We start from the raw sequence: 22,708 nt of genomic DNA, 5'->3' as shown, positions 1-22,708 counted from the left end.
CTAAAACTATAAAACCCTTAGAAGAAAACACAAAATCCTCATGATCTTGGATTAGGTAATGCCTTCTTAGATAAGATACAAAAAGCACAAGTGAAACAAATAAGCAAATAAAACTTCATCAAAATTGCAAATTTTTGTGCTCCAAAGGACACCATCAAGATTTGCAGATCACATATCTGATAAAGAACTTGTATTTAGACTACATAAATAACTCTTACAACTCAATAATAAAAATAATAATAAAAAGATGAACAATCAGGGGCGCCTGGGTGGCTCAGTCGTTAAGCGTCTGCCTTCGGCTCAGGTCATGATCCCAGGGTTCTGGGATTGAGTCCCACATCGGGCTCCCTGCTCGGCGGGAAGCCTGCTTCTCCCTCTCCCACTCTCCCCTGCTTGTATTCCCTCTCTCGCTGTGTCTCTATCAAATAAATAAATAAAATCTTAAAAAAAAAAAGATGAACAAATTTAAAAGGGAGTAAAAAATCTAAAAACACATTTCTCTATGCTAAATGAAAGAAGCCAGACACAAAAGCCACATATTACACGATTCCATCTATGTGTAATGTGCAGAATAGGCAAATTTATAGAGTTGATTAGTGGTGGCTTAGGGCTAGAGAGGTTGTGGGGGAAATGCACAGTGACTAGTAACAGGTATGGAATTTCTTTTCTTTTTCAAATAATGAAAATGTTGTAAAATTGTGGTACTAGTTGCACACTCTGTGAATATACTAAAAACCACTGAACTGTAAACTTTAAATGTAAATTGTAGTATGGGAATTTTTAATAAAGCCATTTTAAAAAATAAAAAAAAAAACATTTAAGACAGAGAGTTAGGAGGTCCTGCGTTGGGCTCTGCACTCAGCATGGAGTCCGCTTGGGATTCTTTCCTTTTTCCTCTCCCTCCCCCTCTGCCCCTTCCCCTGCTCTTTCTCTCTCTTAAATAAATAAATAAATAAATAAACAAACAAACAAATAAATAAATAAAATCTTTAATTTAAAAAAAAAAGGAGAGAGAGAGTTGTGAGGAGGCGCTCCCTACCCCTCTGAGTGCATGCAGAGCTCTCTTGGGATCGTACCTGCAGAGACACTACATTATTGAGACCATAGCAGAATAGCTGAATGTTGTGGTTTCCTTTTTGTATATACAAAGGCAGCAAAGATCATTAACCTTCCTCAGCTCATTGTGAAAAGTTCAAGGTTATCTATTCATATAAATGAACTATTTTGCTTCAAGATAACCTAGCTTATCAACACTATAGAAAAGTAGAACATATGAACATACAAACCATCTGTATCAGATTTTAAAATAAACAAGGAGGACTACTCTTGTAAACAAAATTTAAAAGGTGGTAAATAGTATATAAAATTCTACCTTAAAAAGAACATAAAAGAATTCTAAATAAAAATTATGCATGGTGAAGCAATTGGGGTGCAATGTACTGATATTTATAACATTTTGAAATGCATCAAAAAACCAATATGGATTGGTAAAGGGATGGACAGATGGACATATGATAAAAACAAATATAGCAAGATGTTCACTGTAGAATCCAGGCAGTGGGTATATAGTTCGTTCAGCCTTTCTGAATCCTCCAAATTTGCATTAAAATGTTGGTGGGGGGGGAAGAGTGTTAAATAAGAGTTGGTTGCTCAAGAGAGGAAAGGCTCACTTCTCCAACAAAACCTGCATCTTCTATTTTGATAGCTGAGGAAGGAAAATAAATGGCATGCAACAAAGAAGTGGGTGGAGTTCCTTTCTCTTATAATAACTGGTCTAAATAATTCAGAAGAGCAATTATATATGCCACATTTGAGGCTAGAAGAGTTAAAGACACCATGAGAAAGATTACAAATTTTTAAATGGTGTCATGATTCACAGAAGCTGAGTAAGAAAAGCCAATCTAACCAACTAATCTACACTTTTGAGTCCCGGCCCTTTTAAAAATGGCTACAGCTGAGCATGACAAACTGATGGTAAATAAGGGCCCCACCCAGACCAGGAAGCATAAATAAGCAAGAACTCTTGATTTTGCTTTCAGTTCTTCTTGAAGGTGACTAGCTGGTTGATAGCTCAGTGTAAGTGCTCCTACTATGCAGATTTTGGCTGCCAAAGAAGACCCACTCCTGGACGGTGAGCTACAGTTCTGTTCTCAGTCCTCTTTTCTTATTAAGGATAGGCTTTGACAAGCGTCTTTGCTCAAGAGTTTGCCTCCTTCTTACACATACATGTCCCATCCACAGGTGGGCTCTCAAGAGATGCCTGCTGGAGTGAGGGTAGGGGTTAAGGATGTGGCTGTTCTTTCTAGAGTTTTCTTTCCAAAGACTGCACAGGGTTTGTTAGAACTATCCCAGCCTGGGGAGAGCCCTCGGTCAAAGGCAAGCTTGGGGATCTGTAGTACTTGAAGGGCAAAATGCTTCTTGCCAGACTGCCTACAGGAAATGGGGTAGCCCTCGCATAATCTCCAGCCCATTCCAAAGAGTATCTCTCTTTTCCGCACTGATCCTCCCTCCCAAAGGAGCACCTTCCAAATAGACTTCTAGAGCTATAACCACCTCACGATCTAAAGACAGGACTTCAACTCCTCAGAGCCAAGTTCACCAACGATTCAGATCTGGGGCTCCCTCCCTATCATGCCTGAGAGAGCCGCCCCCGCCCCCATCCCCATTCCCTACCCCTTCTCATTTGGATCTGGACACCTCCCCCACCCCATTTACCCGCCGGCCACTGCCTGGTCTCAGAGTCAACAGCTCCAAATGCTGAGACAAGAAGAGCTTCACCTTGTCAAGAGGCACAACTCCACCTCTCAGAAGCCCCCCAAAACCTCAGACCTAGAACAATTCATCCCTCAAAACAGGCGCATTCTTCCAATCCCTCAGAGCCAGTCCCCAAACCCTTCAAAGCTGGGACCATGTCCCACCCCATGTCCCAGAGCCAGGTCCCTAACCCCATAGCCCTAATCCTTGGCCACATCACCTCCCCAATCGCCGCTTTGGTGTTTTTGGCGCCCCCGCCAGGGCGGGATCCATACCATAGTCCGGACGCCTGAGGCGGGTGCGCGCGTGATCACAGCACTAACGGCCTGGGGAGATGGGCGGCACGCGCGGTGGGGCGGGGCCTGCGGCGGGGGCGGGGCCTGGCGTGCGCCAGCCTGTCTCGTGGACCGAGACAGGTGAGGGGCGGGCGGGGATGGCGGAGCAGTGGGATCTGGACGAGGAAGGCGTCCGCCGCCTGGGGGCGCTGACTCTGGAGCAGCCCGGTAGGGCCAGGCCGGGAGGACCTGGGCCGGGAGCGTGGGGTCTGAGGCTGAGGGGAGAAAACTGAGGTAGAGGTGGGGGAACCTGAGGTAGACGCGGCGGAATGGCGGCGGAGGAGCGGTCCCTGAGATGGAGAAGGGGTTACTGAGGCAGAAGAGTCACACTGAGGTGAAGGTGAACGACGTGAGGTAGCCCGAGAGTCTGGGGAGGAGGGCGAGGAATGGAGGGAGACGAACGGAGTCTGAAGTGGAGGAGAAAGTGGATTAACGGGACACTGCGGCCGGAAACAGAACTGGACAGAGTCTGAGCTGGTGGAAGGAAACGGAGCCCCAAGAGGGGCATTGGCGGGAGAAGGGACGTGCTGAGAAGCGCCTTTGAGGTGGCGGTGCTCTTGCGGAAGGCACGAAGGGCGTTCGCTTTGGCATTTTCTGAAATTTCAGACCCAGGAGGGTTTTTCCTGTTTGGGGTAAAATGGGAAAGGATGTTCCCTTATCAGTCCCTCTCTTCGTTTAGTCTCCGCCTCAAGAACTTGGCCATTTCTTTGATCCGTCCGGATGTGTGGCTTCCTTTTAAGAGACCCTCAGAAAGGGGCCTCAGTTGTGAAAGCAGTAGCAAGCCGCGAGCTGGTCTCTCAAGGCGCTGGAGAGAACTGGCTGAGCCACTGCTGACCCCAACTTTGACCTGGGCTCTGATTGACAGAGCTTGTTTTCTGAGTTTCTAAGGAGTAGACAAGTTGGGAAAGTTTTATCAGCATTCCTAACTCAGCTTTTACCCTTATTAAATTTACTCTATCCTTAATGCCAGGCCCTGTGTTAAATGCTTACCCCCCACCCCGCAATATTTAATCCCCATAACAGGCCTGTAAAGCAGATGCTGTTATTGTGCCCATTTTACAGATGGGTTAAAGTTTAGTCTCCTGCCCAAAGTGACACAGCCAGGGTTTATTAACCCAGGACTCTTGAGTTCAGAGCCTGTGCTCTAACCTTTACAAAAAGTTGCCTTTCTTGCTTCCTCTAGTACTATTTATTTGTGGGATATGAAATAATTGGTTTTATTTTGTTTAAAAATTATTATTTAAAATTTATAAAAACTAGTGCATGCTAGTAACAAACATTACATGAATGAAGAGGTTATTAATCTTTCCTTCCTCTGGAAATCTCTCCACCCCCAACCAAAGGTAGTGGTGTGGTGTGTATATGAATAGACTGCAGGTATTTCAGGTTTGTTTTTTCTTTTTCAAACTACTTTGAGCTCTCCTGTTTTACAAGTTAGCTAAGAAAAGCTTTATTGGTTTGACACACTTTTGTACTTTTTTTGCCTTTAAAAAAATGTTGATTTAGTTTTATTTGGTTGGGGGTGGGGCATATACTCCTTACATTCTCCAGCTATAATGGCACATGGCAGATTTTTTTTGCTTGTTTTTGTTTCCTTGTTTTATTACAGTTGTCTGAATAACAAAATTGTGCTCATTCTGACAATTCAAACAATGCAAAACTAAAGTAAATGAATATTCTTCCCTCTCCCTCTTTCCATACCTTTTCCATACATCTACACATAGGTATTTTTTTTAATGTATAAGAGCATATCATTTGGCAATTTGCTTTTTTTTTTTGACTTATCAATAAAACATACTTTAATGTGCTGTTATATGCATTATTAAATTAAGTAAAAAATCACAGTGGTCATCTTTGGGGAGAAAGGCTTTTATTCTGTACTTTTCTGTACTGTTGGAATTTTCTGGCTATGTAATAAGTGTTATTTTCTTTTTAATGTCCAAAGAGATGATCTTGTGGTGCAGTTATACACTGTTTTGTATGTTTGTTTTTTTGTTATATTTCCCTATACTAAAAAATTCCCATAAATGTTTAAATTATCCTTTGTCATGCAGAAAATTTTCATCTTAAGGGAGTCAAGTTTATTTTTCCTTATGATTTGTGATTTTTTAGTCTTATTTTTGAAGTTTTTCCCTACACTGCTGAATAACATTTTTTTCCTAAAAATTTTGCTGCTTTGCTCTTCACCTTAAGTCTAATCTACCTGGAATTTATTTTTATATACAATGTGTGATTTGGTATAATTGTATTTTTTTTATACTGATCTCCAGTTTCCTCAGAACCTATTTATAGTATCTCTGCTATATTCCAAGTTCCTTTGTAAATGTGTAGGCTCTCTGTTCTGTTCCACTGTTCTGTTTGTCTATTCCTACACCAGTGTCACACTTTTGTAACTACTGTGGCTTAACAGGTTTTGATAACTGGTAAAGTCAGTGCCCTCCTTCACTTTCCTCTTTTTCCTTCAAAGTTGTCTAGGCTATTCTTAGCCCTTCATTCTCTTTTAGAATCAGCTTGTCAGTTTTCATCAAAGCATTTTAAGCAGGGATGTGTCCTGATCTAATACTTATTTTTAAAATATGACTCTCACCCATTAGAAGCCTGTTACAGTAGTCCAGATAAGAGATAATGAATGGCTTGGACTAGGAGGATGACAGTGGAGATAAAAAGAAGTGGACAGAGTCAAGGTGTATTTTGTGGGTAGATAGGACAAGACTTACCAAAAAAATTGAATATGGGAGTTGGGGAAAGGAAAGATTCAAAGATAAACTTGGTTTAGGTTATTGCTGGGTGGACGATGGTGCTATTTATTTAGAGAGAGCACAAAGACTATGTGGGAAATATTGGCTTGGGGAAGGCGAATCAAGAGTGCTGTTTTGAACATGTTAAGTTTAAAATACCTACTAGACATTCAAATGTGAAATTTTTAGTAGGCAATTGGATATACAAGTCTGGATCTCAGAGGAGAGAGGTCAGGGTTAGAGTTGTGAATTTTGGGAGACACTAGCAAATCAGTAATACTTAAAGTGATAAGAATGGGTGAACTCACCTAACTAGAGAATGTGGATGGAGAATAGAAGAAGGTTTAAGACTCATCTTGGGATATTTCAATCTTTAGATGTTGAATAGAGAAGGAAGAACCTGGTGTCTTGGAATTTAAGAAAGGGTAGTGTATGAAGGAAGTAATGGTCAGCTGTGCCAAATGCTATTTTTTTTTTTTATTTGAGAGAGAATGAGAGAGAGCGAGCACATGAGAGGGGGGAGGGTCCGAGGGAGAAGCAGACTCCCCGCTGAGCAGGGAGCCCGATGCGGGGCTCCATCCTGGGACTCCAGGATCATGACCTGAGCCGAAGGCAGTCGCTTAACCAACTGAGCCACCCAGGCACCCCTGTGCCAAATGCTATTGACAGGCTAAGCAAGCAGAGAAATGTCTGTTAGATTTGGCAACATGGAACTCATTGGTCACTTTAACTAGGGGAATTTCGAGAGAATGGAGGGAAGCCAGGCTGGGTTGGGATGAAAAGGGAATAATATGTGAGGGAGAAGAACTAGTGAAGGTAAGACCTTTCCTGAGAAATGTGGCCATAAAAGAGAACACAGAAGTGGAATATTAGTTGGGGGATATAATGTGGGATCAAGAACAAGTTTTTAGTGGGTTTAAGATTTTATTTATTTATTTATTTTTATTTAATTTATTTATTTGACAGCACAAGCAGGGGGAGGATTAGAGGGAGAGGGAGAAGCAGGCTCTCCATTGAGCATGACCTGAGCCAAAGGCAGACACTTAACTGACTGAGCCACCCAGGCACCCCAAGAACAAGTTTTTTAAAGACACAATATACTAGAACATATTTGTATGCTGATGATAATTATTTGGTAAGGAGAGAAAATATATAATTATGTACTTCTTTGGCTTTTAAAAATAATTCAGTTATTTATTATATGGGTAATATAATTATTGTACAGTGAAAAGTGAGTCTTGACCACCCCCTTCCCTGGCCCTGACCCAGTTCTCCTAAAGACAATCACTATTACCAATATCTTGGATAACTTTCCAGAAATATTCTCTACATATATCACTTATTTTATAATTTTTTTTATTAATGGCAGTATATAAATATATACAAGAGTAGAGACAACAGAATAATGAACTCCCATCACCCTACCTCAGCTGGTATTGTCATACCTCACCTAACTTCTACCCACGCCTAACCCCCTGCACTGTTTATTTTGAAGCAAATCCCTGTCATATGATTTAACCCATATATATTTTAATGTATATATCTTCAAAAGAGAACTCTTTTAAAAATAATAATCACTTATAAACCTAAAAATATTTGTTTATTTATTTATTTATTTATTTTAAAGATTTTATTTATTTATTTGAGACAGAGAGAATGAGAGACCGAGAGCATGAGAGGGAGGAGGGTCAGAGGGAGAAGCAGACTCCCTGCCGAGCAGGGGGCCCAATGCGGGACTCGATCCCGGGACTCAACCTAAAAATATTTAATAGTAATTTCTTGATATCATCAAATATGCACCCAGTTTTCTCATTTCACCAACTGTCCTATAAAATTTTTCTGATTCAGGATCTATGTAAGGCCTACTGTAATTGGTTGATATTTGTCTTTTAAAAAAAATTTTAATTCCAGTATAGTTAACATACAGTGTTACATTCATTTCAGGTGTACAATATGGGGATTCAACAATTTCATGCCTCACCCGTGCTCATCACGGCAATTGCACTCCTTAATCCCCATCACCTGTTTCATCCCTCTGGCAACCATCAGTTCTCAATAGTTAAAGAGTGTTTCTTGGCTTGTCTGTGTTTTTTTGTTTTTTCTCTGCTCATTTGTTTTGTTTCTTAAATTTCACATATGAGTGAAATCATAGGTATTTGTCTTTTGTTGACTTACTTCACTTAGCATTATACAGTTGATACTTGTCTTAAATATTGTTTGAGCCATAGGTTTCCCCTTCTTTTTTTCCTTGCATTTTCTATTGTTCTTAAAGAAACTAGGCCATTTGTCCTGAATAGTTTCTTACAATCTGGATTTTGCTCATTAAATTCCTAAGATGTTTAACATTTTCCCCAGTTCTTGTTCCTATGAATTGCTACTTAAGTGAAGCTTGATTTGATTCAGGTTTGTTTGTTTTTGTGCAAGACTACTTCATAGGTGAGAGTATACTGTCATGAAGTGTATAATTATCTGGTGTTCTTTTTGTGACATCAGCTATTAAACATGACTATGTAAAGTCCACTAATTCATTAGGGATTGCAAAATGATAATTTTCTATCTTTCATTTTTATTAGTTGTAAGTCGTATATAAAAAGACATTTCCTATCGGGCGCCTGGGTGGCTCAGTCGTTAAGCGTCTGCCTTCGGCTCAGGTCATGATCCCGGGGTCCTGGGATTTTCTTAGCATCCTCTAAAGGTAACCAATAAGAGAGTTGTTTTGTTTTCTTAGTGTCATTATAAATTCATGGATTTAAGTGTTTTTGGTGTGTTCTAATCTACTATAGTTATTATCATAATTGCTGTTGAACTTGTCCCTACTTTGGCTAGTGGGAAATCTTTCAGGCTGACTCTTGAGGCTTTTTTTCAGTTTTACTTATTTGAAACTCTTTCATCATCCCTATAAATAAGCTTTATTAAAGATTATGAATTCAGTTTCCAAGTGAGCTATAAATGGTTTTCCATACAGAGATTATTTACTTGATTTGTTATTTTCATGAGCAAAACGTGTTTTGACCCATTAGGGTTATGTAGCTTATATATTAAAATAGGAAGATTATTCTGTTTTTTGTGTTTTTTTTTTTTGAAGATTTTACTTATTTATTTGAGAGAGAGAGACTGAGATAGCGAGAGAGAGCACAAGCAGGGAGGAGAGGGAGAAGAAGCCTCCCCGCTGAGCGGGGAGCCCGATATGGGACTCGATCCCAGGACCCTCGGATCATGACCTGAGCCGAAGGCAGACGCTTAACCAACTGAGCCACCCAGGCGCCCCTATTCTGTTGTTCTTGACATCTTTGATGTGCAATGTTTGATTAGATCTCTGATCTGTTTGTCTTCACTGTCTTTATAAACACTGAGACTGCATAATCTCTTAAGACCTTGCACTTCATATGAATCATAAAAGAGTATCTGTCACTGTGGCAGTTTATCATTTGAATGATAATTCCAGTTCCTTTAAAAATATTAAAATGTCTGCCCTTCAAAACAGCGGGGAAAGGCATGAGAAATGCTTCAGGGCACTGATAGAAATTATAATTGACCGTAGCTTTTGTCCCATGGTAACACATTCTTAGGGTACCAGACCATTGCATACAATAGGACTACCAATATGCTGCCCTCAAAGTCAGGAAAAAAATTTTTTGAGATATAATTCACATACTATAAAATTTAATGTATATAATCTAGTGCCACTTAGTTCATTGCGCAACCATTACCATTAGTAGTTCCAGAACATTTTTATCAGCCCCAAAGGAAACCCTGTACCCATTAGGCAGTCACTTTTCATTTCCAGCTTTCCCGAGCCCCTGGCAACCACTAATTTGCTTTCTGTCTCTATGGATTTGCCTGCTCTGGATATTCCATATAAATAGAATCATACAATATATGGCCTTTTATATCTGGCTCCTTTCACTTAGCATGGTATTTTTAAGGTTCATCCATATTTTATCATGTATGGGTACTTCATTTCTTTTTTTTTTTAATAGAATTTATTTTTTAAAACATTTTTAGGTTTATAGAAAGCTGAGCAGAGAGTACAGAGAGTTCTATAAAAGCTCCCTCTTCCCCCCTCATACTTTCCCCATATCTCCCCTATTATTAATATCTTGCATTTGTGTGGTGCATTTGTTATGATTGATGAACCGATACCAATATATTATTATTAACTGAAGTCTGTTGTTTACATTAAGATTCACTCTTTGTGTTGTTTGATTCTGTGGATTTTGACAAATGTATAGTGTCATGTGTATACCATTACAGTATCAAGCAGAATAGTTTCACTGCCCTAAATATCCTCTGTGCTCCATCTGTTCATCCTTCCCTTTCTACTTAACCCCTAACAACTACTCATCTTTTTACTACTACTTTCTACAGAATGTCATACAGTTGTAATCATTTAATATGTAATCTCTGGCAACCAGTAACTTTTTTTTTTTTAAGATTTATTTATTTGAGAAAGAGAGCATGAACGCATGCAAGGGGGCAAGGGGGGAGGGGCGGAGGGAGAGGAAGGAGAGAATCCCCCCCCCCCCCCCGCCCACCAGCAGGCTCCTGGCTGAGCAGAGTCCAACACAGGGCTGCAAGGCTGAATCACAGGACCCTGAGATCTCGACCTGAGCCAAAATCAAGAGGTGGATGTATAACCGACTGAGCCACCCAGGTACCCCCATCCACTAACCTTTTTAAAAAATCTTTTAATTGAAATATAAATGACATACAACATTATATTCGTTTCAGATATACAACATAATGATTTGATATTTTTATACATCATGGCATGTATACATACAATAAATCTAGTTAACATTTGTCACATTACATAGTTACAAAGAAATGTATTTTCTTGTGATGAGAACATTTAAGATCTACTTAGTAACTTTCAAATATGCAATACAGTATTATTAAATAGTGGCCATGCTGTACATCAGTGATCTGTTTACTGTTGCCTTTTTCACAATGTCTTATAGTTGGAACCATATAAGTATAACCTTTTCAGACTGGCTTATTTCACTTAGCCATATGTATTTAAGGTTCCTCCATGTCTTCCCATAGCTCAATTGATAGCTCATTTCTTTTTTTTTTTTTTAAAGATTTTATTTATTTGTTTGACAGAGAGATAGAGAACACAAGTAGGCAGAGGGAGAGGGAGAAGCAGGCTCCCCGCAGAGCAGGGAGCCCGATGCAGGACTCGATCCCAGGACCCTGGGATCATGACCTGAGCCGAAGGCAGCCGCTTAACCGACTGAGCCACCCAGGCGCCCATAGCTCATTTCTTTTTATTGCCGAATAATATTCCACTGTGTGGAGGTACCATAGTTTATCCATCCATTTACTTATTGAAGAGCATCTTGGTTGCCTCTAAGTTTTGGCGGTTATAAGTAAAACTGCTATAAACATTCATATAAGCCTCTATGTACAGGTATAGGTGCTATAAATACAGAGGTTTCTGTGTTGACATAAACTTTCAACTCACTTGGGCAAGTATCAAGGCACATGATTGCTAGATCATCTGGTAAGCTGTGTCTAGTTTTATAAGACACTGCCAAGCTGTCCCAGGCGCCCCTAGAGCTACATGGGTGCCCCTGATCTTCATTTTTGAAATGACCTTTTTTTAAATTTGAGTTCTGTCTTTATTTTCAAATCTTCCTTTTCTTTCTGATAATTTTTCTGAATTTTTCTAATTCTAATTTACATTTTTCAGCAATTTTCAAACTTTTTGGTTTCAGAATATTTAAGAAATATAGGAGTGACATTGTCTTATATTCTTAAAAATATCTTTTTTTAAAAAATATTTTTATTTATTTATTTGACAGAGAGAGACACAGCGAGAGAGGGAACACAAGCAGGGAGAGTGGGAGAGGGAGAAGCAGGCCTCCCGCAGAGCAGGAAGCCCGATGCGGGGCTCAATCCCAGGACCCGGGGATCATGACCCGAGCCGAAGGCAGACGCTTAACAGACTGAGCCACCCAGGCGCCCCTAAAAATATCTTTAATGTCTTAACTGGAGACTTCTAGAGTCTCATATCTGCTTCTGTATTAAATCTCAAGAAATGGTTGAAAAATATATATTTTTTATATATATTATATATTAGTATATAGATTAAAGATTTTACTTCTTTATTTGTCAGAGAGAGAACCCGATGAGTGGGGAGCAGCAGAGGGAGAGGAACAAGCTGGTTCTCCACTGATCAGGGACCCCGATGCAGGGCTCGATCTCAGGACCCTGGGATCACGACCTGAGCCGAAGGCAGACGCTTACCCAACTGAGCCACCCAAGCACCCCTGGTTGAAATATATCTTTTAAAAACGGGGCGCCTGGGTGGCTCAGTTGGTTAAGCTACTGCCTTTGGCTCAGGTCATGATCCTGGAGTCCAGGGACAGAGTCCCGCATTGGGCTTCCAGCTCAGCGGGGAGTCTGCTTCTCCCTCTGACCCTTCCCCCTGTCATGTGTTCTCTCTCTCTCTCATTCTCTCTCTCTCAAATAAATAAAATCTTTAAAAATAAAAATAAAAATGATGCCTCACACAGATAAGAGGTTCAAAAAGAGGGAAGTATTTTAATAGCCTTGCAGAGAATTGTGGATATTCTTCTTTGATATGACATGAAAACTGGACAAATGGTAGTTTCTTAAAAATTGAGTTGTGTGTGGAATCTGAAACTATATCAGCGTACTTTTTGTACTCTGTTGCATTTGAAATCCATTGGTACATCTTGCATTTAAATGGATCTTTTACCCATGCATGATTTTGTGCATCCGTCATTTGAGAGATACTAATTCACTGAGTTATGTATGTCTTTCAAATGCTGACAAATGTCATTCTGTATAACATATAAAATAAAATTTTCATTTGTTAATGTCATCAATCTCGGGGCGCCTCGGTGGCTCAGTCAGTTAAGCGTGTGCCTTCAGCTCAGGTCATGATCTCAGGTTGTGAGATAGAGCCCCATTGGCTCTGTGCTCAACTCCGTGCTCAATAGCAGCTTGAGATTCTTTGTCTCTTTCTCTCTCTCTCTCTCCCTCTGCCCCTCCCCTCTGCATGCATTTTCTCTCTCTAAAATAAATAAATCTTCAAAAAAATTTTACACAGATGTTTTCCCTCAGGGCATCCACCATACTTTATTATGCAGAAGTACTTCATAAATATTTCTCATTTAGTCACACAAATAAAACAAACGTGTTCAAAGTTCAGAATTAATAAAATTAACCATTTTTACTGCTTTTTAAAGGACATTCTTAAGTGAAACTGGCTATTTTTAAAAATTGCAGGTATGTGATGGTAAAGAATACTATGACTGGGCGCCTGGGTAGCTCAGTCGTTAAGCGTCTGTCTGCCTTTGGCTCAGGTCGTGATCTCAGGGCCCTGGGATCGAACCCCACATTGGGCTCTCTGCTCAGCGGGGATCCTGCTTCTCCCTCTGCCCCTGCTTGTGTTCCCTCTCTCACTGTGTCTCTCTGTTAAATGAATAAAATCTTTAAAAAAAGAACACTATGACTGTGAGTGTTCCTTGAGTCATCCTAAGGCCCCAGGAGTTTTGCTTTTACACCATAACTGCAACAGTGGAAAAGCTAATATTTTTTTAAAGATTTTATTTATTGGGCGCCCTGGTGGCTCAGTCGTTAAGCATCTGTCTTCGGCTCAGGTCGTGATCCCAGGGTCCTGCGATCGAGCCCCACACTGGGCTCCCTGCTCTGTGGGAAACCTGCTTCTCCCTCTCCCACTCCGCTTGCTTGTGTTCCCTCTCTCACTGTCTCTCTCTCTGTCAAATCTTTTAAAAAAGATTTTTTTATTTGAGAGAGAGAAAGAGAGAGAGAGAGCATGAGAGGGGAGAGGGTCAGAGGGAGAAGCAGACTTGCTGCTGAGCAAGGAGCCTGATGCAGGACTCCATCCTAGGACTCCAGGATCATGACCTGAGCCAAAGGCAGTAGCTTAACCAACTGAGCCACCCAGGCGCCCAGTATTTTAATATTATTATGAAAGTAATTTTTTAAAAATATTTTGATTTTGTGGACCCCTGTACATGTCTCAGGGTCCTTCAGGGGTCTAGGAACCACTTTGAGAACTGCTACATTTTGTTTTTGTATGTTTTAGCTTGTTTCGAAATATTAAGTTACGATTTTCATTTGTGATATATCTTTCCGGAGTGCTTTCATTCTTTAGGGGTAATACTCTCTTTTTTCTTTTATTAACGTCATATAAAATTGGACTGTAATCCTTTCCTGTGGCTCCTTAAGTGCAGTAAGTTTTCCTATACTTTTACATGCTAGGGTGGGCCAGAAGAGCTTTTCTAGTTTCAGGGTTTTGGAGCTCCCTCTTCTGTTCACAAAGTGGAAAAAAAAAAAAAGCTTTAGGCTTCCTGGTATCTGCCATCTTTGCTTCTCTCCCCACTTGTATCTGGACCTTCTCTTTTTTTTGAACCTGTTTCTGTCCCATTCAGTGTGGATTCTCCTCCCAGTAATTTCTCCCTGATGTGGGTCTTATCTTGAAAGCTGTCTTCAGTTTATTACTTTTTGGAGTTTATAGGGTCCAGACTGCTCTAGCACCTTAAACCTTATTTCATTGCAGTTCCCTGGCACTCACCTGCAAATTGGATCTTGCAGAACCTCCTTCCAGTCTTTGTTTTTTTTTTTAAAGGTTTTATTTATTATTTGACAGAGAGAGAGATAGCGAGAGCAGTAACACAAGCAGGGGGAATGGGAGAGGGAGAAGCAGGCTTCTTGCCGAGCAGGGAGCCTGATGTGGGACTCGATCCCAGGACCCTGGGATCATGACCTGAGCTGAAGGCAGACGCTTAACGACTGAGCCACCCAGGCACCCTCCTTCCAGTTTTGATCGCTATTGTATGTAGCCCACCACACTTGCCAGTGAGTTCCTATTGACAATTTTGACATTCTCCTCTTTTTAGTGCTGTTAGAAGTCTAGTTGACTTTCTTCTATATATATGAGTATATTATATAAATATATATGTATATACTTTAAAACATAGTTACACAAAAATGTACTTTTCCCTCAGTTACTGTCATGGAGATCTTTCCATATGATCATCTACAAGTGTCTACCTCATTCTTTTTAATAACTGCATAACAATAATTCACACATATATAGTAATTATAAGTACTGTTCTAAGTTTTGTTTAATCATTACAACATCTTATGAGTTAAATACTGTTATTATCCCCATTTTACAGATAAGGAATCTGAAGTACAGAGAGAGTAAGTGACTTGTAGAAAGCCACAGATCTAGTACTTTGTCCTGTATCCATCTACTGTTATTTAGGACATCAAGTTCTACTCTTCTGCTGATAGACCCTGTGATCATTTTCTTTTTCTTTTTTTCTTTCTCTTTTTTTAAACTATCCTAAAACCTGTCTTCAATTGATAGCCACGTGTTTTTATTATATATCCTGGCAAATTTTTTTTTAGTATAATCCATAGGGCTAAATCCTAGCAGTGGGATTGCTACATTTTTTTTTTTTTTTTAAGATTTTATTTATTTGACAGAGAAAGACAGCTAGAGAGTAAACACAAGCAGGGGGAGTGGGAGAGGGAGAAGCAGGGTCCTGGCTGAGCAGGGAGCCCGATGTGGGGCTCGATCCCGGGACTCTGGGATCCCGACCTGAGCCGAAGGCAGACGCTTAATGACTGAGCCACCCAGGTGCCCCAGATTGCTACATTTCTTTTTAAATTCGTTTTGAGAACTTTTGGAGACTTTTATTACATCCTTCAGGGTGAATAGAGAAACACAAGGGTGCTATAAAACCAAGGTTTGGTTTCACTGTATTAGGTGATATCACTGCTTTTAAAAGGAAAATCTGATCTTATGAACCTTGATGTAGGGCCTTTCACAAATGGATTATGGGAGGAAACCTATTTTCACTGACTCTGTTTTTAAGCAGAGTTCATAATCTATCTACTGGTGATCTCTTTTCAGAATTGGTGGAGTCTCTTTCATTGCAGGGATCTTATGCTGGAAAAATTCATTCCATTGGTGATGCCTTCAGAAATTTTAAAAACCTCCGATCCTTAGATTTATCAAGAAATTTGATCACAAGCCTGAAGGTAAGTTCTATATTCTATGACTAGTCAGTTCAGCCCAATTTATTTTGGTGGTGGTGGTGGTGGTGGTGGTAGTAGTTGTTTTAATGGGAAGAAATAAGAGAGAGATAATGTCAGCCTGGGGAATATAGGATCTTCCTTTTAAGTGTTTCCAAACTAAATTTTATTATTCACTGTAAAACTCATTCAGCTTTATTCTATGTTTGAAATTTTCTGATATAAAATGTTGGGGAAATTTTTTTTTGTACTCAGGGAAAATTATATTAAACGATCTAAGGCGATAGGACAAAATTTTTATGTGTGTAAAAAATTACAAGGAGCACTTGTGAAAGTACATATTCTTAGTTGCTACTCTGAGAGAGATTCTGAGTTAGTCGGTCTGAGTGGGCTCAGGATATATCCGGGGATTCTGATGATGTTGGTACATAGTACAGAAACACTGGTTTAGATGATTTCTGTGGGTTTTTTCAAGGAGGAGGAGGAAATGGTGGCCTTGAAAACAAAGAAAAATGCCTAGATCAGGGTATGGTAGAGCAGAGGGCAAGACAGGAAAGTGGGCAGGAGCAGGCTTGAGCAGTGTGAGGATTAGCAAATACACAAAGAGCTGTACAAACATAAGTGTGTACACACAGAGGTGGAAGTTTTGTTTTCTTTGTGGTAGACCCCCAAATGGTATTTCCTCCACGTGTTGCCATTTTACCCTTATGTGCCCGTCTTGATTAAGCCCTTCTTTGCAAGACTCAAGGTCAAAGACTCACAAATGCTATTCAGGATTAGTTAATGATCTCCTGGATTATGCTGCCAGTTTTGTGCTTTTAAGGGAATACTTGTTCAACAAGACAAGCCAGACCCAAGTCTAAAACAAAGGACCCTGAAAGAGAAGTTCAAGCAAGATTTCCAGCTAGGACTCTAAAAGCAGAAGCTGCAAGTTAAACTAGGTCGTTAGACTATTTGGTAACAGCCATTAATATTTGACCCATCAGTTTCAGAAAGCAGTAGTTTACAGTTGCTTGGGTCTCCTCTTTTCACATGTATCTTTGTTTGCTTGTTAATTTTCAAGGTAAAAAATTGAGTGAACATTGCCATAATTTGTTTATATACTCGCTTTCTTTCTACTTCTGTAAATTGGGCAAAAAACTATTGTGAAGATTAGCATGTGTACACTGGCATATATAGGAAGCACTTAGTAAATGTTTTCTCCAATTTTTTGCATCTATGATTTATCTGCATATGTTCATCTCTAGTAGTTCTGAATCATTTTACTTAATTTTCTCAGGGGATAAATGCTTTGTGATTATTTCTAGTATAACTTTGGGGAATACGTGAATTCATGCCAAGTGGGAAAAGTGAGAGGAAGATAGAAGTCATTTCCTTGACTTTTACACTGAGAGACATTAAAAGATTACTTGAGCTGGGCCATTAGACACATTTAAAGAGAGTCCTGATGGTGTACTGCCCTGAGAGTGGGGCCAAAGTCACTGAAAACTATTCCTAACTTCTGATCCTTTTACAATGTAGAAGTTAATGGAATTGAAAAAAGCCAGAAAGAAATGAATCAAAGTGTAAACAGAGTTTTCTATTCAGAAATGCTTTGTGTATAATCTCTGAGTTTTCTAAATTTTCTGCAACAAGAGAATGGTCATTTTGAATGACAAGAATAAAAAAAACATTATTTTATAAATACATGGTGGAAAATAATTTTACTGAAATTACCCTCAATGACAAAGTTCCTTCTATGGTAAGCCTTTTTACTACGAAAAGGATATGATTGTACATATATGTACATGTTTTGAATTATTGTCCTGAAATTTAATGTTGGACAAAAGCAGCTAACTAGACAAATACATGAAAATTAAACAATTATTTTCAATAGTAGATTTCAGCAAAGGAGGCATACTGTGGCTTTTCCTCTCCAGTATCCCACAGAAACAGAGGGGTGGGGTAATTCTGAAAGGAGAAACAAGGACAAGAATGGTTCCAGACTGTTCCAAGAGGGAAGACTTAAGATATAGTGTTGTTTCGTTTTCCCATATACTCAATTTATCCTAAACGTGAGGCACTGAGATAAAAGAACACAAAACATACACACACCTAATTTTTTTAAATTATATCCTTCTTCCTCAGAACTATCTCTTTTGCCTACCTCCTTCTTGAAAATTGAGGTGTATCTAGGGTCAGAGTGGATGTGGCAAGGGTGAGAGAAGGGCAAAAGTGACGTGGCCTAGCCACTGGAAGGGAGAGTAATCGGGGAGCAACAGAAGTAGAGAATAGACTGCAGATATTTCCATGTCAGATTTTGGAAGGAGGAAATGCATGATATCTTTGGATTATTTAATATATAGGACATCCAGTGCCTATCGGCTGCATTGTTCTTATTCTCAGGCATCTAAATAAGAGTTTCAACCCTGCCTTTCTCATGGGTGACTCAGGTAACATGTTTAAGGATGAAAGTAATAGATATATTTCCACCTTTATCTGTGAGGTTCCTGGTCCTTACCTATGTGCAGTTTCATAATGTGGTCTTTTCCTTGCAGGGCATCCAGTACTTATGCTCACTCCAAGACCTGAATTTATATTATAACAACATTCCTTCATTAGTGGAGGTGTCCCGCCTACAGCCTTTACCCTTCCTCAAAGAACTAGATTTGAGACTCAATCCTGTTGTCAGGAAAGATACAGATTATAGGCTCTTTGCTGTGTACACGCTACAAACTCTGGAGAAACTGGGTGAGACCCTCCTCCCCTGTTCCTTGCCCTAGAATTTACATTAAACGAGCTGCCTCCTAATCTTTGGGTGTTGGCCCACAGTGTGCACTGGCAGGATATATTTGTTTATTAGTCAATATTTATGTAATTCTTTTGTGTTGGCAGGATGTATGACGAGTCCTTTTTTTATTGAATGACAATCTATGATTTTATCAGTTACTTCCAGCTTTAGTTTTCTTCAGTTGATGGTTTCACCACCACTTCCTCCCCAATAAAGAGTTTCCAGGTTGAGATTTATTTTTCGAGGTGCCCCAAATTTGCAACTATATTAGCAATAGAAAATGCATACAACCACCTTTGGGGCTTAGTCGGCAAGGAACAATAAATATTCCTTCAAATGAGCTAGTCTGTATTTCTTTATAATTTTATTGTTGAGTGTACATTTCTTGTTGATACAAACTTGGATTTGCCCCTGGGAAAGTTATTGTGGGGAAACTAATTTCTTTCAGAAACAGTGTAACTTTCAGCAGAATACTAGGCCATTTGGATTGTTTGCTGCCTAAACTCTACTTTCCTGCAGGGGTAGTGTAACTACCCCTGCAGTTGTTGCTATGGTATCCCTGTAGTCTCCCTGAGTTACTACTTGCTCCAGTGACAACATAATAGCATTAGTTTGTGACCTGTCTCTAACAAAAGAATATGAGACTGATCTTTAGTTTTTACTCTGTGAATATGGTTTTCTGACCCACTACTGTTTACTCCAAAAAAGAAACATGCTCAGACCACGGTTTTTGCCTCCAGATGACCGAGCTGTGCGAGAAAGTGAGAGAAAAGCTGCCAAGCTGCATTTTAGTCAGTTGGGCAACAGTGAAAATTTTCTTTTAGAGGTGGAAAAAAGGTAAGACAATTCTTTACAAAAAAAAAAAAAAAAAAGTTTTAGTTTGGTTCGGACATAGACAGCAGTGAATTCCTACTTAATGTCTTCATTTTCAGCAGAAATCTCCACAAGTTGTAAGAATCCTCAGATCAGGAAAAAGTATCTCTTCAACATACTGAAATTTCTCTGGGATGAGAATCTGGCCCTCAGAGGGAACATTTCTGCTTTCTTGAACTCTTGGGTCTGCTTTGGATATAATTATTTTTTTTAAAAAAATTTTATTTATTTGAGTGAGAGGAAGAGAACAAGCTGGGGGGAAGGGCAGAGAAAGAGGGAGAAGCAGACTCCCTGCTGAGCAGGGAGCCTGATGACATGAGGGGCTGGGATCATGACCTGAGCCTAAGTCAGATGCTTAACCAACTGAGCCACCCAGGTGCCCCTGGAAATAATTTTTTTTTAAATTTTTTATTTATTTATTTGAGAGAGAGAGAGAGAGAGAGAGAAACAGCATGAGAGGGGATAGGGTCAGAGGGAGAAGCAGGCTCCCCGCTGAGCCGGGAGCCCGATGCGGGACTCGATCCCAGGACCCTGGGATCATGACCTGAGCCGAAGGCAGTCGCTTAACCAACTGAGCCACCCAGGTGCCCTGGAAATAATTATTGATAATTCTCTATAGCTGCTGTTCAAAGCTTATAGATAGGGATACCATGAGATATCATCCCCATAAATGCTTACCAACTCTTTCTTGGAGTTATGAGTACATGGTCTTTTCCTATTGAATTAGAAGGTTTACATTACCAGGGAGATTAATTTGTTAAAAGGTAAAGGAAATGTTTTTCTACAAAATCAAAAGTAAACAGACCTTGAAGCTCTAAAGTATCTGAATGGTAGATTTTTCTACTTCTTGTTACTAAAATCTGATTAAAATAAGATACCATATCTTCTACTCCAAAACTCATGCTCTTTATTTTTAAAAAGTAGCTTTATTATTTTTGAAAAACAGAAGTCATTTTACATATTATGTAAAATTTACATAATACAGAAAAGTGCAGTGAAAAAGTCAAAATCACCCCATATTCTGTTACCAAGAGTTAGTAATGTTTGGTATACATTCTTCTAGACATCTGTGTACCTACCAATAGACACATGTACATGTGTCTGTTAGTACTGTTTTCTGATGGTATAAGTAATGCATACTTATTGAGAATTTGGAAAGTATAGAAAAACCACAAGAAATAAGCAACTCATAATTTCACTACCCAGAAGTAAACATTAATTGTAGTAAATATCTGCTTAGTCTTAGGTATATGTATGTGTGTATGTTTATATACAATATTCTATGTTATATAATCTCAAAATATACATTAATAATAAAATAATACATATATAATATTTTATAGTAATTTGCTTCCTACACATACCATTTCTAGTTTGATAAGATATGAACATATCTCCACAACATTAAATATTCTTCTCCAGAGTGAGTTTTTTCTGTTTATTGCCTTTCCCCTCCATGAGAACTAGGACCTTGCTTGTCTTATTTGTTGCAGTATCCCTAGTGCCTCGAATAGTGTCTGACACATATAAGATACTAAGAAATAATTTGTTGAATGATGAATGAATGAAGTCAATGTTCTGTTGGCCTGGAATCTTTCTCTTTGTCTATTTCTGCTCTGATTCTTTATATGTTTTATAATGTAACCCTCAGCATTTTTAGTTCCCTATACATATTTTTTAGTTCTCTATTTTTTTTAAGATTTTATTTATTTGTCAGAGAGAGAGAGGAACATAAGCAGGGGGAGCAACAGGCAGAAAGAGAAGCAGGTTCCCGCTGAGCGAAGAGCCCGATGTGGGACTCGATCCTAAGACCCTGGGATCACGACCTGAGCCAAAGGCAGACGCTTAACCGACTGAACCACCAAGGCGTCCCAGTTGTCTGTTTTTTTAAGTCAAGTTTATTGAGAGTTTTACATAGAGTAAAATTCACCCTGCTATAAAAAGAAACGGAATGTTCCTTAAAAATTATTTGTATATTGGGGTGCCTGGGTGGCTCAGTTGGGCGACCGCCTTCGGCTCAGTTCATGATCCTTGAGTCCCGGGATCAAGTCCCACATCCGGCTCCCTGCTCAGTGGGGAGTCTGCTTCTCCCTCTGACCTTCCCCCCTCTCATGCTCTCTCTCTCTCTCTCAAATAAATAAATAAAATCTTTAAAAAAAAATTATCTGTGTATATATTTTGTGAACTAATTCTTATTTTAATTTGTTGGGGGTACCTTGTTTGTTACAGGAATACAGAGATGAATTAATGTATAATTAGATACATTTCCTAGTAAGGCAGATAATTAGCACTATCATATTTCCGTTTATCATAGTTACCATATGATGATTGCAAAAGCAGAGGTAAAATGTTACTTAAGTGCCCAGTCCTAGCATTAATATCTTATAAGCTCTCCGACCTTGGGTAAAGATTTTTTTAAGTCTTTCTGAATCTGAGTTCCCCCAACCTATAAAATGGAGATAATGGATAATAGGGGAGCTTTTATGATTAAATCAAATGGTGGGTGTAAAGTGCCTGGCTCATAGTCTAGGCTGTCTGTACTTCCAATCTGTACTTACTATACTTACATCTTACTATACTGTATCAATCAAGAGCAAACATTTACCTCTCATCTTTTTTTTTTAAACTAATGGCTGTAGTTGCTCCCAGTACAGTTCTTGGCAGCAGAACCTTACTTTCTGTGTCCTATGAATTTTTTAATTCAAAAAAGAAAATATCTTATTCCCTTAATCATTTAGACCTAAGTTTGTATCAAGAAAACAGTGTGTAAGTCCTGAATTTTCTGGCTTTCATACTTTTTTTTTTTTTTGAAGATTTTCTTCAGATATTTAGAAAGAGAGAGCACACACATGCGCAAGTAGGGGGAGGGGCAGAGGGAGAGAGAGAATCTCAAGCAGACTCCCTGCTAAGCCCAGAGCCTTACGCAGGGCTCAATCCCATGACCCTGAGATCATGACCTGAGCTGAAATCAAGAGTTAGACGCTCAACCAACTGAGTCTGGCTTTCTTACCTTAAAGACTGAACTATGGTGTCCTTCTCTCTCACTATTCCCAGTAACAATATTATGGCTTTAAAAAATGGGTTTAACTGAAATATTTGTGAAATTAATATTTTCTAGAACATTTGAAAAATCTGATTACCATGAATTAATGTTTTCTTTTTTTTTTTTTTGAATTAATGTTTTCTAAATAGCA

General features: G+C 39.3%; 2 protein-coding genes across 2 annotated transcripts in view; one reads left to right on the top strand and one right to left on the bottom strand.

Annotated features, from left to right (window-relative positions):
• Positions 1-3,078, bottom strand: part of KCTD19 (potassium channel tetramerization domain containing 19) — a 29,889-nt gene extending 26,811 nt beyond the window's left edge. The window contains exon 1 of the mRNA XM_035024992.1: positions 3,030-3,078. Within this exon, the coding sequence (XP_034880883.1) occupies positions 3,030-3,032 (3 nt within the window). The 5' untranslated portion in view covers positions 3,033-3,078. The remainder of the gene's footprint in view (positions 1-3,029) is intronic.
• A 94-nt stretch (positions 3,079-3,172) lies between these two features.
• LRRC36 (leucine rich repeat containing 36) overlaps positions 3,173-22,708 on the top strand; it is a 51,265-nt gene continuing 31,729 nt past the window's right edge. The window contains exons 1-4 of the mRNA XM_035024987.1: positions 3,173-3,257; positions 15,750-15,877; positions 18,409-18,601; positions 19,382-19,478. Of these exons, the coding sequence (XP_034880878.1) occupies positions 3,188-3,257; positions 15,750-15,877; positions 18,409-18,601; positions 19,382-19,478 (488 nt within the window). The 5' untranslated portion in view covers positions 3,173-3,187. The remainder of the gene's footprint in view (positions 3,258-15,749; positions 15,878-18,408; positions 18,602-19,381; positions 19,479-22,708) is intronic.

Source organism: Mirounga leonina, unplaced genomic scaffold, assembly GCF_011800145.1.
Source record: "Mirounga leonina isolate KUSES-001 unplaced genomic scaffold, KU_Mleo_1.0 Mir_180, whole genome shotgun sequence".
NCBI lineage: Eukaryota > Metazoa > Chordata > Mammalia > Carnivora > Phocidae > Mirounga > Mirounga leonina.
Note: the sequence above shows the minus strand (reverse complement) of the source record. Positions and strands in the feature narration are given on the sequence as shown.